Source organism: Echeneis naucrates, chromosome 17 (assembly GCF_900963305.1).
Source record: "Echeneis naucrates chromosome 17, fEcheNa1.1, whole genome shotgun sequence".
In the NCBI taxonomy this organism is placed as follows: Eukaryota; Metazoa; Chordata; class Actinopteri; order Carangiformes; family Echeneidae; genus Echeneis; species Echeneis naucrates.
Genome location: NC_042527.1, coordinates 13,693,088 through 13,709,881, shown reverse-complemented (window position 1 = coordinate 13,709,881; position 16,794 = coordinate 13,693,088). Strand labels below are relative to the sequence as shown.

Sequence of the window (16,794 nt, the reverse complement as noted above, 5' to 3'; positions counted from 1 at the left end):
AAAAAAAGCCACCACTCTTAACATCCAGTCCTGCAGGAGGGGTTTGGAGAATAGCAAATAATATAAATAAATGGCAAGTTGAAAAATACAGGACTTTCCCTTTAAATTCATTCACTGGAAGAAAAAACATTACGCGCTCGCATCTGGCATGATAGGATCTCACTTCCTCTAAATGGACCCACCTGAGGAGTTAAGAGGCAGCAGCAGGGTCTATCACACTCAGTCTCAGCAATATGGCAAATCCTTCCCCTTAAAGCCGTTCAACAAGACATGCTTCAGCGTGCCGCATTTGATACTCTCATCCCACCCACTGCTTTTTTTAAGTGAAGAAAAGGGGAGATGAATTAGAGGAAAGGCCACGAATACAGCTGATGGCTCTGGAATATGAAATGGCAACACAAAATTCATGCAACATCAGAAAGAGAAAAGGGATATGACTCGGAGCGCTTTGTCTAACCACAAATAGACTCGATCCCGTATTGCCAGTTTCTATTTTAGAATACTTATATCGGAATGAAGAGTGTCTGATAGCAGTTATCTGGGAAAGGCGGGTGTAGCCCCAGGGTTTGTGGTCTTGTCTGACACCGTATTAGAAACAATTCCCAGCAAGGTGGATCGGCACGCGGACTTAAGTGTCATGGGAAATGGTACCATATGTCCAACTACATTTTCACTGTTTCACCGCATTTCGGGAGTTGAAATGAAATATGAGCCATTGTGGCAAAGTGAAGAGCTCTCAGGGTGTAGTCTGTATTTGAAAAGCACTTGTTATTTTGTGAATCCCAAATCTCCTTTCTCATCTCCCACTCTGACTCTGCGTGTCTCTCACATGTGATGGGTGGCCATGCAGTGCATTTGTGAAATTCTGCTTTATATTTTAGGCAAGAATGCTGGATGCTTTAGAAATATGGAAATATGGAAATTAAGTCTATGTGCACTGCCAATTAGTGCAAGTATTTAGTTTGTCAACTTAGAAGCATGTGCAGGGACAGTGAAGTGTGCGTCTGCTATATTTCACACAATAAAGCTTTTCCACAGCGGGTCTCTTCAATTGAAATTTTCAAGCAAATTTTATTCTTTGGCCAGCAATCAGAATGTTTGATCGAAGAGATTAGAAATACTGCAGTTCAGAACAAAGAGACTGGGAAAAGAGGCAAAACATTTATGAAGCTTTGTTCCCTTAGTGAAGAATTCAAATCACTTCTTCTTTTTTCTTTTTTTTTCTTTTTTTTTTCCGACTGCATTCCATGGAAAATCTTTACTCCATCAGGGCAAAACGTGCTGTATGACCATTCTGTCACTCTGAATATTGGATTATGGAGCCAGTCCCCCGCTGGTGGAGGAAAAGCTTGACTCTAAGATCTGCTCTTTCTTCCGAAGATGTTGGCTACCAGTAATATTGGGAATAAAACAACATAAAAAGACAAACAATCTTGAAGTACTCCTGCTGAGACCACGGTGGGGGGACTCTTATTTGACTAAAGGCTACACCCTCCTTTATGCTGCAGAGAAAGCGTCCCTGTCAAACCCAAGCTCAGAACAATGGGGGCCAGCCTTGGGCAAACAGGGCCATTTGCATGCAGCTGTTTGCCGTTTCCAGGACCACAAAGGCCAATCAAAGGAACCCTAATGGGGGATGACAAGCGTCAACCAGCGCCTTTGCTCTCTGTCTGTGCCAGCCCTCGCCACACTGTCTACCCTCCAAAAATGGCCCAGTTTTTTTTTTTTTTTAATGCTGATCAAACATTCCTCCAGCCCCCCCCCCCCAATGTCTGATGTCCTATGGAGTTTTTTAGGGTTAAAGTTGGTCACGACTACACCACAAAGAGCTGACGCACAGACCAGCAAAGTTGAATGTCAGCACGTGCATTATACTCTGGTGCTTCGTTGTCACCAAACCCCCATTATCTCTTCGTTTTATCACCAGGCTTTTAAAAGCCACATAGTGTAACTCTGTGGATGTTTCAGGCATACCCATCTGAGCCACAGTGCCGCTTCCAATTTCAAGGGTGTTGATAGAAAACAAAATATGTATTATGAGAGTTAGGGGGAGGATGGCTGGCAGTGAATTAAAGGCTGTCAACAGAGGGAGAAGAAAAACTCCCAGAATGCAACATATTGAGAAGCAGTCCCAGTCTTTGCTTTGCTCTCTTGAGCTCAATAGACGGCTTAGCAGGCAGGTCAGGGGGAGGAATCTGAAAAGCTACTTTCCTTGCAGTCACTCACTGACCAGAATGCATGATAAGGCGCCGTGTCAACAAGGCCAGGAATAGGGATCATAGCCAATTATAGCTAAGTCAAACTGGTTACCATGGTGATTTGACTGAATGCTACATATAAAGCATTATTTGGTTCCCTCACTGATTATGTAATTTAATGTGAATTTGATGTGCAGATATAAAAAGAGCATTTGGTTTTCTTTCTTTAAAGAAAAAAATGTAAACAAGTGCACATAAATATAATCTGGGATTTATTCCTGCAGTTTTCTCGACAGTGTTTTTCCCTGCAGCTGGTGGCCTTCTTTCACAGTCTTCAACTGCTGCGAACTTTAGCAGTCAAACAAAGTACAGAATGTGAGATGGAGAGCTTCTTATACCTCCTTAAGACGCTGACATTTGTGCACACAAACAATCATCCCCTCTTTCCGGAATCTTGCAAAATTTGTTTAAACTGGGAAAATGAACTCCTATGTCTAGAAACCTTTATTGCTTCAGAGTCTTTCTGTCTTAGCTGCACTTAAATCCTAAGATCTCAAGCAAAATCTACTTAAGTTGAGCAAAAATACATTGCCTTGAATTTAACACTCCTCCCACTAAACAGAGAAAAATCTCCTTTATATTTTAACATTTTAGACAGATTTGTCATTACTAGCTCAATTAAGTTGACAAGATGGTCATTAATGAGAGAGACGGTCTGCAGTTTGTAGAAGAAGCAATTTGTTTCTTGGGCCTCCAGTACAGTGAAAATACTCCCTCTAATTGATGTAGTGTTAGCCTACGACCAGAGAGATCTATGCTGGCAAGGGAGAGGGAGGCCAGCAAGACGGAAGCCTAATCAATCGTCGGGCCTGTGTTGACAACAGCATGCTATCAAGCCACGCTGGACTGATAGATGGCCAGAGTCACCGGTGGACAGCTTGAAAGGGTGTTTTTTGCCAACCCAAGATCTCTTCGCTCAGAATTTTAAAGCCCTGCAAAATGCATTTTTTTCTGTCTGCTCTTGGTAGATGCCGTGATAAACCCGTCACTCCCTCCATGAGAAATGGCAGCCAGGACAATCATTAGTCTCCGCAATAAAGCCAGAGACTTCACTCTGTGTTTTATCATCCACTACTCTGGACAGGTTTTCTGAAAGGTTTGGGTAATTGTAGTGGTTATTGGAATAGATGAAGTGACCCCACAGCCCTCCACTTATGGTTCGGCTTCACTGACGTCTCCTAATGAGGTGATAAACAGTCCAGTTAAGCAAAATCTACTGGCCATTAGATAGATCATGGTATTATAATGAAATGTCTAGTGGCCATGTGCCAGAGAATTTATACCATTAGTTACATATTTTGTTATACTGCTACCACTACAAGGGTGTGCAAATATACAGTGACTTCAGCATTGTGTATGTTTCACAGATGTCAGTGTGTGTCTGTGTTTGGGGTTTTTTTTCTGTTTGCTGCTGTGACATGTGCAGACTGACACAGAATATCATTATAAGTGAGCCAAGCACAGCAGGCTGAAATGGCTAGCAGGCATATTGGTCTGAGGTTTCAGGGCAGGAATCTCAATCCGGAATCAATCCAGTTTTGAGGTGTTCAAACAAGGGTAATTGCACAGGACCCTGACCATCAAAAGAGTGAAGATAATTAGACTGAGGGGGCAAAGTGAACCCAGGGTTTGAAGTGTTAGTGCATGACAATGCTCTGGAGCCAATGGGAGCACAGAAAAGGTAGCAGGCTGAAAGAAGGGCTAATTAGAAGAGTGGAGTGCAGAAAATGCAAGTGGAAGCTGGCCCCTCAGGGACCCACTGTTGCTGCAAACAACAGCAATTATTGACAGTTCATGCAGTGCTCTGCTTGTGCTTCTTAAATGGAACACATTTGCATGTTGTATTTTTAATTTTTAACTAATTGTATTTTCAGAATTTCAGAGAATTACTTTTTACCTCCAGATAATGGATTTTTCTTTCTTTCTTCCTTTGTTCTTTTTTCCCTTCTTTCTTTCAATCAAAGGCATTTTATTGCTGTGTTACAGGAAATGCTGGAGAATGACCTCTTTCACTGTAATTTTCTGAATTGAGGCAGTGGGGTAAGGGGATGGGGGGACAGATTTGTGTGAAATAGTTCATTTTCTTAGGCACTCTCTTCTGCTGTGTTCCAAGTATAGATTTTCCCCCCGCGTATTTTCCAGACTGTCCCCTCTTCGATCTCCGACACTGTAAAATGGATTGTATTACTCTCCATTCTGCCCGGATCCTGCTTTTTTTTCTCTATCTTACTTTACAGAGCAAGTAAAGCAAAAGAAACAAATGAAAGGGCTTGTAAGGCTGTAAAACAAACTGTTCTCAGTTCTAAAAGATTTGGCTCTGCAGTGGATGTTCTCTAGGTGGAAGCCTTCCTGATGCTCTGTAGCTTTTGTATTTGCACAAGAATTTATGAGGTTACCATTGGTCTCCAGTGACATACAATCTGATGTCTTAGCCAACATCCAAGACCACAGGGAGATGGAGAGATGAATTGTTTCGTCTTTCCCCATTCCTGTATTGTGTGTAATAGTCCGTCTGTTTAAAACTGTGGTAAACATTGGACTGCTGTTGCCTATTTATTTTGTGCCAGTGGATTTTTACTGCATGATGTGTGGCCTTATTGTATTGAAACAGTGATCCTCATTAATTTTTTTTCATGCATGTGCTTATAGTTTCTCCTCTGTCTCTGTGTATATCAGGGTTCAGCCGCGCGGCCTTGCCTTTTGGGCTGGTCAGGAGAGAGCTCTCTTGTGAAGGATATGCAATTGATCTCCGCTGCCCGGGGAGTGATGTCATTATGATCGAGACGGCCAACTACGGCCGAACCGATGACAAGATCTGTGATGCTGACCCTTTCCAGATGGAGAATGTCAACTGCTACCTCCCTGATGCCTACAAGATTATATCACAAAGGTAAAACACTGCAGAGAGAGGAGGGATCTTATTTCACAAACATCCAGGAGCTGGGATGGAAAAGCATGGACTTTGTTTAATATATATATGTACACACACACACACACACACACACACACACACACACACACACACACACACACACACACTACCAGTCAAAAGGTTAGACACACTTTCCTATTGATTTGAATGAGAAGGTGAGTCCAAACCTTTGACTGGTAGTGTGTGTGTATATATATATTTTTAATTATTAATATTTTTTTTTACTTCTGTACACAAAAATCACTCATCTTCTTCAGCCTCCTACACGCTGGACAATTAATCAACACCACACACCTTTTAATTTTTCTTTAGCCTCTCATTGACTAGATTATCTAGGTGGTATTTTACAATTCAGAAATCTAGGGCACAAATTAATTCTTGACAGGCAGGAATCGACATCCATGTGGCCGAGCCCTTCACACCAGCTGCACGTTGCTGCTGCTGCTGCTGCTGCTGCTTGAGTGATAATCAGTGCAGCTCAGAGACACAAATCACACGAACACCCTTCAACTCTCTGCCTGGAACACTGGGCTTGCTTTTGTTTAATCACAATGTACTGCGACTGAAGTGGCTTTGTCTCAGGTAGGGAGCGATGCCCATCATCATGTCTTTTATCCAAGTTACCCTCTTACAGGACGCTGCCTTCGCTGTCAAATGACAGCACAGCAACACATCAGCTTGACTGCTCCTTACCCCTGGAGGGGTGTGTATTTTTAAAAGGCACTTGATGAACTTCATAAATAGTAACCAGCACAGTTCAGCATCTTCTAATGCACTCCTCTGTGTTAACCTGCCCTCCCCTTAAGCTTCCAAGCATCATCTCCCCTTCCTTCCTTCTTACACCTCTAGGTTTTTTCACTGTTTCATTCACTATTGTATCTACTCCCATGAGGTGCAGTAACACACAACAGCTCAGGGATAGATCAAGTCTTGCTGTACTTACTCTGTCTTTCTGAATTTACAGCCAAGTCCCAGTACACTCATACAGGAACACACCACTGACAGTGTTCATGCCCTTCGGTTTGACTGCAACCTGCTACACTGTGCAGCATGTCAGTTGACTCTCACTTGCCGGAGCCACACTTCAAACCTATCTCCATAGAAGATTCCCTGGAGGCAGTGTGCAAGTGAAAGCTTTGAGAAGACTGTGCACCACAAGCCCTTAACCAGAATTATCCTAATGATTCAGATCAGAGGAAATGGGCCCCTGACCGTAATTAAGGTTGATGTGATAACCAGGGATGTTAAAGCATTGGGAGACACTGATCACTCCTTCAGTCTGCAGCAAGCTCACAAGAAGAAGAATATTTAAACTGCACCACATTAAGACGCCATGCTCTGCCAACATTACGAAGATTAACAAAAGGCAATAGCTCTGCAGACAGATAAAAAACATATTAAAAAAGATTGGGGCGATGGAAACAGTAGGAAGTCTGCTGCACAGAGTGGCACTTTTGTTGGTAATGGAAATTGCAGAAAGGGGTTTTCATGAGTCGTCCGTTTTTCACAACAAATACAACCAGGCAGTAATGAAACTGCTGCATTTGCAACATCTATCAAAGTGTTTTGTCAGGTAAAACATTTGGTTCTTCACAAGAAGAGTGGTTGAATAAAATTCAATGAGGAACTGGTGGCAACTCAAGTTACCCTGCCTGCTTAATATTCAGGTAATGTTTACTTCGGATAGTGCTGTAAATGGACTGCATGTCTGACCTCCCTCTCTCACTGCTAGCCTTGCCCCCTACCTATTTGTGCAGGCACAAACTATTCCAACACAATGTACTGAAAACAATATTGCTTCGCTGACTTGCATTAACTTCACCATTGCCATTTTAATGGCCACCCCAATCGCTGACCCTGGAAAACTAACGTCTAAAATCTTTTACCTGGCCAGAGGTGCAGCTCCTGGATAGAAAGGGAGCAACACTCAGACATTTTACTGCCATGAGATTGTGCTCAGTGCGGTAAAGATTACATGAGGTGACTTCAGCAGCAGTTTAAAGAAGAGAGAGCGTGTCTAAATGCTAACTATTTCTAACATTATAGGAGAGTAAACCCTAGAGTCAGTTCTTATAACAAAGCCAGGAGTGGTCGGAGGATTTGGAGTCTTTACTTAAAGCTACGCTAATCAATATCTTCGCATTATCACTACATCATCAAATGGCGTTTGGTGGCTTATAATTCTGCCAAAGATCTTGGTGTTTTACTTTTACCGTTTCGGTTCACCCTTCCTGTTCTCATCATTTTTATTTCAGGCAGCAGCAGACAGCTGTCTGAGCAGAGAAAACCCTGACAAACCCCCGGCACACTTCCAGTCCATCTCCAAACATTGTACTGACAAATTTATTGACTTAGCATTTAAAGTAGATGTGCATTTAGATTCAAATCCTTTTTTTGCACAGTAGGCCCTCTCAGAACAATTCAACACAGTGCAATATATCACACAAAACAACATAATGGTATCTCTTTTATGTCAAGCTTAACTGTCACATTTTAGTGGGACAGAGGAAATTATTGTCTTCTGTAATTAGATATGCAGATATACACAAAGTAGTAAAAATTAGATATACAAGTAAATGATCTCACAATTTTCCATTAGTACAGAAACCGAGTAAATCTATTTGTGGAAGCTGGGAACTAGTGTCGGCCACACTTCCCGAGTCTAAACATGGAGCTGAAAAAGAATATCTGTGGGTGCATTTGAAACGAGTCTGTCGCTCTCATCTGTTCACATTTTAATGCAGTGACCTTCTCTCTTGCAGCAGCTCTCAGTGCTGTGAAGCCGTAGCAGTGAATTTTTTTAAGTGCAGCCGGCACCATATTGTCAACGGTTAAATCATCACCAATTATGCTGATGCCATTTGGTAACTTCATAATGGAGTTTGACACCTTTTTATTAATGTGTAATCTTTATTTATCCGTTAGTCTCAAGGGATCAGTATTCATTAGGAAGATGCAATGATGGATTACAGCATATACGTAAATAATGCACATATTCTAATGCTTTACTTAAACAACCTGTATAGTTAAAGGTGCACAAACGAGGCTCTGTGTGGTTGTTGTGCGGCACAGTCCTGTTTTTGAGTGACAGAGAGCCTCTTGAATTACTCAGTTTCATTTCAGACGTTGTAATGTGTCCAACTTGCATGATAGCTTCTGACTTTTTGAAATATTTATCTCAGGTTGCAAAATTGTTGAATGTCCTACTTTGATGCCAATTTTTCCCTGTTTGCCTCTGCCACTGTGACTGCTGACATTACTTTCAGTCCTCTGCCTCAAGAGAGCTTGATTGAAGTGAGGCCAATTTCACCCTTTACATTATTTACACAAACTCAGTCTCCTCTGCTTTTTTTTTCCTCCTCCTCCTTCATCCAGAAACATCTGCACAGACATACACACACACAGACATACACACACACAGACACACACACACACACACACACACAGACACACTGGCCTTTCACTGAAGGCCTACATATCATACTGGAAAGCAAATACCCTCTCATCAAAATGACACACTCACTCACTGCAGAGGAGCAGCTCTGTTTCACCAGAGGTTACCCCCCATTACCCCATTCCCCCCATACCCCTTGTTACCCCATTCTAAGCAGGACAAGCCACCTGTTTTGCGCACTTTTAATGAATGTCTTCCCTTTCAATAGCCGTACGAAGACGCTGTTAAAGGAAATGTCATCGCTAAATCTTAACATCCATTTGGTTATTCATTATCAGATTCATGCACGCTTATATGCTCTTCTTTAATGTTTTCATTCCTCTCTTTGTTCAACAAGGTTTGAACCTTTGAACTAGAGTGCATATGTGACAGCCCTGGCTGGGATTTCGTCAGTTTCATTGTAGCAGTAACGATGAGCTTTTCCCACTCTGTGTTATTTAATATTGTCTTTGCCGAGCAGTCTTGCTATGGGTAGTCATGATGAAATCTCTGGTCAATCTTTTTCTTTCTAGGTGCAACAACCGTACGCAGTGTGTGGTTGTCACTGGCTCTGATGTCTTTCCTGATCCATGCCCTGGCACCTACAAGTACTTAGAGGTCCAGTATGAGTGTGTTCCCTATAGTAAGTATTGCCATCCTAATCTCATACTGAACTCTTACTGTCTGTTTTTGAAGTGTCCATAGACTAGACAGATGTGCTATGACTACGATCTCTGCAAATACAGTGTGTACATTTATTTTACAGATGACACTTCAACTTGTGGGAGTGTTTGGAATGAGATTTTAGAGCTGTCAATGATAAGTAATGTGAAAACATGAAGTTAGAGGGTCAGCTCACCCCAATTATTAAATACCGCATTTATTCCTCTTGTTACCTCTTGGTTATATTTGGACAGGTTTGCAGATATCTGTCTTTAGAATTGGATTCTGATATCAACTTTTATTTGGGATCTGGTTCCCCGTTGGCAGAATACCTGAATTTGTTAAGCTCAAAGGCTAACAAATCTCTTATTGGCTCTTATTTTACATGTTAATTAATGTTAATTCTGCAGAGGCTTAAAGTCTTGGCTGTTATCTTGTTAATGTGCTCTCTACAAGCCAACGTCTGTACTAAGCCCATGATGTTTCAGAGGGAAAAGAAACACCACCACCACCGCCGTTTTTATAATACAGACAAACTTTTTTACGTAATATATCACTGTTCAAGATCATTAACTTAATAGATGTATGACCTGGCTTGAAGTCATTGGAAAAAGTAGCCCATGGTAAAAAAAGGGTATATAAGGAAGTTACACTGTCCATCACTGTGTAATACAAGCTTAATTAACATTTAATGCCTTTCTAATTGTTGCCAAAGGTTGTGAAAATAAATCAGGTTAGGCAGTAAAAGCTGTGGCATTGCGCTGAATGTGTTTTTGTTCCAATTTTACTTGATTGCAATCATTGAAAACTAATCCTAATTAAATTTACTGATGGATTTGAATGTGATAAGCAGATTCAATATTGGATTTGTACTTTATAAAATGCTATCACTGCGTCCCTTTCTATCTGTGATTTGCACCTTTCCTCAGCTATAGCAGTAGTAAGTAGATTTAGCCTCTGCCGCGAACAGTTCTGAAAAATGACATTTAAAAAAAATCAACAGCAGAATGTCGCCTCTGTAACATGTTCCTGTTACTGTAGATAATCTGCAGAACTCCCTGTGAGCAGTTTTCTTTGGAATTACTTTTTGTTGAAAAAAAATGCTCCCCATAAAAATATTTCTTTTTCACTGTTGTGAGACCAACAAACACAACCCTATTATATTTGGGCGGAAATCTCTGAGAAAGATATTTCTGAACTCAGCCAAATAAAACCAAAACTATCTGCATGACTGAATAAGACAAAGGGTGTCTGGGTAAATAAGCTTCTTGTAGTTTGGGTGAACTGACCCTTTAAATGGTTTCAGTGGCATTAAATATAGATGGTGTGTCTCAAGGAGATTAAGAATGTGACAGGTCTTGCATTAATAGAGCCCATTCAGTCAAAAGCCGTGAAAACATATGACAGATGATATGAGATAAAAAATGTGAGGCAGATTTTTCATTTTTTCTCAGGTAAATCAGCTCTTCTCTTCTGTCGTAAAAATGACTTTATAAAAGGTGTTGTAGCGCTGGTTAAATCTGCACTATTTTAAATTCTGTCTCTCTAATTGATTTGAGTTAATCTACCTCCAAAGGTTGTTGTTGAGCATTTTCTAAGAAGAGACTTGAGCTTTATCTCTTTATCTCTGAAAGTACATAGTATTTGATTGATGAATTGTAAACCTTTTCAGAAATATCCTCCTCTTTATTTTCTTCTTTCAAACAGACCTCCCTTTAACCTCTGGTATCCCTCCCCCCACCCTCAACTAACATCTTTGCTCTATTTTTTATTTTTTATTTTTTAAACTTCTCAAATTGTCTCTAGCCACCTCCACTCAGCGTATGCAGCTTCAACTGTCCACTAGAGAATCTCCATATTAGGCCGACTGCTCATCAGTCATCTAATGTGCTGCAGCTCCTCTTGGCTCATTTAGGAGTTTGGTCTGTAACATTAGCACCGTGTCAAGTTTTTTGTGTGTGGGCGAGCAAGTTCGGAATCAAGTTTTGATTTGTGTTTGCTAAGCTTGAACAAATTCCATCCTCAGTTGGTACAAGCCAAAAATAACTCTAAGAATGTTATCCATCTAAGTTCGACCAGGACTTTCTGATTTATATATTTTTTTTCCTCCTGCCACTTAGGCGAAACATTTTTTAGAGGGATTTATTCTGCTTTTACAGTGGCCAATGCATTATTTTGTTGGCAGTTAATGACCATAGGGATGAAAAGTTTAATGCATTGGAAGACATGGCACATAGCTTGTCTCCAGTCATAACTTGTCTGTTTTTATACCCTAGGATGAGAAGCCGTTTCACTAACACTAACCTTTTTTTTTTCTTTAGTTCCTCTTTCCAAAGCAGCCCTACAGTTCATCTCATGGTCATGTCCTCCAACAAATTCTTCTCTTTGTACCTGGTAGTTGTCTCATGATAACCTTTCTCTCCCTTTTGCACTCTTTTTTGCTTTCTTTTCCAATGCCTGAAATAGAAGTGGAGCAAAAAGGTAAATGAGTGGTCTGGTCCTTCCCTCCCCCTCCTTTGGCTCCTTGTTCTGTGGTGTTGAGTACAGCTCCCCTCACGTCTCTCCCCCCTCTCCTGATTGCCTCTCCTGTCAAATGCTAAACCCATAGGAGGATTGTTTGCACCCATGGAGTTCAAATGAATTTCAAAACAGAATTGCAAAAGACATCCACGGTCACTGAATGTAGTTTCTCCTCAGAATGTGAAAGAAAACACCAACTGTTTGGTGTTGATTTGTTCCAGGGGCTCTTGCTTAGCACTTTCTCAACCCTTGAATAATGACTAGTTGTGTATATATATATTCTTATTTGGCTCAGTTTGTAGTTTGCTTGGCCCAACTTCTGCTGCACCCATAGCACGTGATGTGAAATAGCAGTGATGGCTGAGTGAGATTGGCACAAACTAAAAAAAAAAAGAAAAAAAAGAAAACAAGTTTGTAAATGAAACAATAATCTACTTTGTTTCATTTTATCCAGAACCAATTATTAAAAACCATCAAAATGGGAACTGTGCCATGGCCTCCCTCACCCATCAGTGGTTACTTTTGTCCTTTGCCACAGAAGTAGTGAAAATCCTTTACCACTTGTTCGATATATCCCCCGACCTCCACTTTCATTTTACCTCTGCTTTGCTGCCGCCACCACCATTGAAAACCTGTTATTCACTCTTTTCACAAGATGTGAAGTCTGTCCCCTTACAATTTTGATTTCTGACCTCAGTCATGTGAGTATGCATGTGCAATCTGTTCATTTACCCAAATGTTCAAGTGGCATTTGACAACAGAGAGATAGACTGGTATTTAAATAAAACAAAGAAATTGTGAACCCTACTACTCCCATTTGCCATGTCTTTCATTTGCAGGATTTTTTTTTAAAATCTCTTTTGTTCACATTTTTATTTATTTGTTTGTCCCTGTTAGGATGTAGCAGCAGACCCTTGAGATGCAAGTTCTCTCCACCTCACATTTTTCATTCTGAATAATCAAATGGCATATTCATTTATTTTCTCCCCCCCCCCCCTATTCATTTGTAATCATAAAAAGCACTAGTTACAATATTCCTCCAAACTCACAGTCCCTGATCTTGAGTTGTACAGCAGCGAGAATGTTGCCTGTCAAGTGTGTGATGTTTCTCTTTAAGATGTGTCCTTACTCCATTTTGTTTCACTCTCTTTTCTGTCACCAGTTTTCATTTGTCCTGGGACTCTGAAGGGTGTAGGATCAGCCACCTTCCTGTTTGAGGCAGAGCAGCAAGCTGGGTCATGGTGCAAAGACCCGCTGCAGGCTGGAGACAAAGTCTTCTTCATGCCCTGGACACCATACCGCACTGACACCCTCATCGAGTACGCCTCTCTAGAGGACTTCAAAAATAGTCGCCAGACGACCACCTATAAACTGCCGCACCGGGTTGATGGGACAGGCTTTGTCGCCTACGATGGTGCCATCTTCTTTAACAAGGAACGTACTCGCAACATTGTCAAGTTTGACCTGCGCACACGCATCAAAAGCGGCGAGGCTATTGTTAACAATGCCAACTATCATGACACCTCACCATACCGCTGGGGCGGCAAGACAGACATTGACCTGGCAGTAGATGAGAGGGGCTTATGGGTTATCTATGCCACAGAGCAGAACAACGGGCGCATTGTGGTGAGCCAGCTTAACCCGTACACGCTTCGCTTTGAGGCCACATGGGAAACGGCGTATGATAAGCGCTCTGCCTCTAACGCCTTTATGGTGTGTGGCGTGCTGCACGTGGTCCGCTCAACCTATGAAGAGAACGAGAGCGAGGCCAGCAGGAGCCAAATCGATTACGTCTACAACACCAAGCTGAGCCAGGGCGAGTACACTGACATTCTCTTCCCTAACCAGTATCAGTACATCACTGCTGTGGATTACAACCCAAGGGACAACCAGCTTTATGTGTGGAATAACTTTAACATTCTGCGCTATGACCTGGACTTCGGGCCGCCGGATCCTGCCGAAGGTGAGAGCACTTCCAACTATTGTTTAGTTTATAGTCTTTGTGCAGTGTATTGATCGCCGGGCCATAGCGTAGGATGTCACAGATCAGGTGTGATGAGAAAAGAGGGTTGTGTTAGTCTGTGGGACAGGGCTCATTTGGGGAACAGAAATTACAGATTCACCTTGGACAGAGGGATCGCTCCCCCGTGGCGTCATGTCGCTACAAATATCTGCTTCTTTATTACCACAAGGCAAACAGAGCCAGTCACTCTATCTGAATATCAAATTATTTAATCTCAAGCCTCATCCAAAGTCATTATGAACACTGCCCTCCTGAACTTCCCCACAATGTTAGAAATACATTCAAGAAGCATACTGCAGAATATGATAGAGGTTATCCTCTCCATCTTAGTGTGAATTTTCTCTTTATATATATATTGCAGGCGATAAAGGCCATTCTTTTGTGGCACAATATTTTAAAACCACTAGGCTGAAGTGTGCACAACTTTTGTACCACATGGTGACTCAGAGCTCAAGAATGGCTGCTAAGAGAACGATTACAGTGAAGGATCTTGTCAGGCAGTTAGGTGACACTCCGTGAAGTGCTGAGAGGTGACAAACATCTCCTCATGCAGGGACCTTACATTCAGCCAATGATGGGATTAATTACCTGAGTGGAGCAACGTTATCACATAGAGCTGCTCCTAAGTCTCCTTTATGAAGTGAGAAAACAAGGGCCTTGTGCCAACTCCACGTTATGTTGCAGGCTCAGATTTCCCCCGAGCACTGGTCCGGATTAGGTTATGATTTTCAACTTCTGGATATTTGGAAGGGGTTACTGGGGGAAATCTGATTCTTGACAACCCCTCCCAACCAAAGAGGGGGTTGGTGTTGATGTCTCAATGGAGGCTGTGTGTGCTCTTGAACTCTGGCCTCTTGTTGTCAACATGTCGGTTTGTTTTCCTGCCATTCTCTGGAATCTCCTCAGCATGATAACTGGGCACCAAAGGGGAGCTCCAAGTTTGTGTCTGCTGCCTCAATTAAGAGTATGTGCTAGTTAATATGAAAAATACTCAAACTTAAATGAGTTCTCCATGCATGCAAACTGCCTGTTCAACTGTTCACGTCCTGACGTATGTAAATGTAATTAACAAGTGAATTATCATAATTACCCTTCTTGTCTCAAAAGATGCTCAGGGAGTGAAGGAAAGTGGCCATCACAGAGCATTTTCAATGAAGGGTTTAATGTGCTCTCTCAGCTACTGTAATGGCTCGGTAAACATAAATGCTAGATAGGCATAGTGTTGCCATTTGCTGCAGGAACAGTGCATTTAATCAAGGAAGCCAACAAAACACAGTTGTTGATTTTACTCATTGCTCTGTTCTGCCACTATTTTGTCATTGCGATCCAATCAAACTAAGTATTTTCAGCAGAACAGCATGCCACTGTGCATCATTTAGTGTGTTTTATGGGAACAGTTTGGAACACTGCGACTTCAGGAAGGGGAAAGGAAGCATCTCAAAACATGATGCAAGAAGCAACATAACAGTGTGCACGAATGGCACTTGAAATAATTGGTTCTTGTTTATTAGGGTTTTTTCAGACCTACACCTTTAACTTCTTTACTGTGTAGCTATTAGGATTTATTGCTGCCCATGATATGGCGTAGAATTAAACAACCTATTCTGCAGGGTAATCTAATGGTGCTGAAAAAATGTCTCTCTCTCTCTGAAACTGAGGGGCACTTGAGGCGTAAAGGAAATTAATTGTGCCCATTAAGATTCATCGACCACAGAGTGAAGTTAACTCGAACACTAAACCCGGTATATTTTTCTCCTTTGCGGAACTCATGTAACACGAACACCGTCGTCCTTTTCTGTCAGCAGCAGCAACCTTGCCTGCAGTGTGTTCATCCTAGAGATAGACGCTGAGGTGCCAGCTGGCTTAGGGGTATTTCCCTCTACCTTGTGTTGCATCTACAACACTCGAGGTTTCTGCTAATTCTGGCTGTGGGGGAAGTGATTTGATCATACCTCACATTGATCTCTCCTTTTATTGTTCCGAGCAGTTCACACACATTTAAAGAAAATGCCCATGCTCTACTAATGAGTTGTGAACACCAAACTGCAATGATCAATACTTACAGAGCCCACCTGCTCAGAGGTCTCTCTGCAAAAAAGAGTATGCCAATAAAAAGCACACCAACCTGCTCATTGTTATAAAACTTTGAAGGACAAACGGGGAGTGTATTCTCTGTTCAAAGTGTGCAAAATGTGCAAAATTTCTGATTTCAGTCCAGTGAATTACCAAAAAAAAACCAAAAAAAAAAAACGATCTGACGAGTCAGTAGTTGCCAATAGCATTTTAAACTAACAAGGAAAGAAAGGAGAAAATTAATTTGTCTTTGAGGTAGAATTGATCTGAGGCCATGAAGACAAGAGGCATAAAATTAATGGCTTTGTCCGAGAGGCTTAGCCACTTTGAGTAATCTCCTAGGAGTGAGCAGAAGTGGGTTCTGAGCTGAAGTGAAATGTCAAGAAGAGAACGCTGCTTCATATCACACACACACGTGTATCTGTCCTCACCAAGGTGATGTTTTAGCCATTTTGTGGGTAAACCCAGCAGCGCACCTTGCTGCATTTTGGGTTGCTTTCATATTCCCCCAACGTCAGCTCCAGGTGAGCGCTCAAGATGGAGGACATTTATAGTTGCATCATGCACTAAGCCTGTTTTCCACCCTCTGAAGTGTGATGTTTGCCAACAGAAACAGAGGCTGAAGCAAAGGCATCAGAGGGTTGAAAGGGCTCTGATTGTTCTGGCTGCTGAATGGTAGGAATAGATTTAAGTGGACATTATGGGCATATACAAACATTTTCCATTTCCATTCTCCATTACTGTGAGCTTTTTTGTCACCTTCCCCTCACTTACTGTCTAGTTGTGATCACTCTACACCTTCTGTATTCAGTTTCAGGTCTCATAAATTAACCCACACGGAAACAGGATATGCCCAGCAGAGTTTTTTCTGTCTACTGATCTTTAGAAGAAG

At 41.7% G+C, this 16,794-nt stretch overlaps 1 protein-coding gene across 3 annotated transcripts in view; it reads left to right on the top strand.

The window, feature by feature from the left end:
• Window positions 1-16,794, top strand: part of adgrl2b.1 (adhesion G protein-coupled receptor L2b, tandem duplicate 1) — a 78,509-nt gene that overhangs the window by 27,912 nt on the left and 33,803 nt on the right. For 2 of the 3 annotated variants that reach the window (XM_029524638.1, XM_029524637.1), the window contains exons 3-5: window positions 4,935-5,148; window positions 9,157-9,266; window positions 12,969-13,769. In XM_029524638.1, coding sequence (XP_029380498.1) covers window positions 4,935-5,148; window positions 9,157-9,266; window positions 12,969-13,769 — 1,125 coding nt within the window. Of the gene's footprint in view, window positions 1-4,934; window positions 5,149-9,156; window positions 9,267-11,755; window positions 11,768-12,968; window positions 13,770-16,794 lie in introns of all 3 variants that reach the window. The other variant, XM_029524636.1, reaches the window with a different exon arrangement.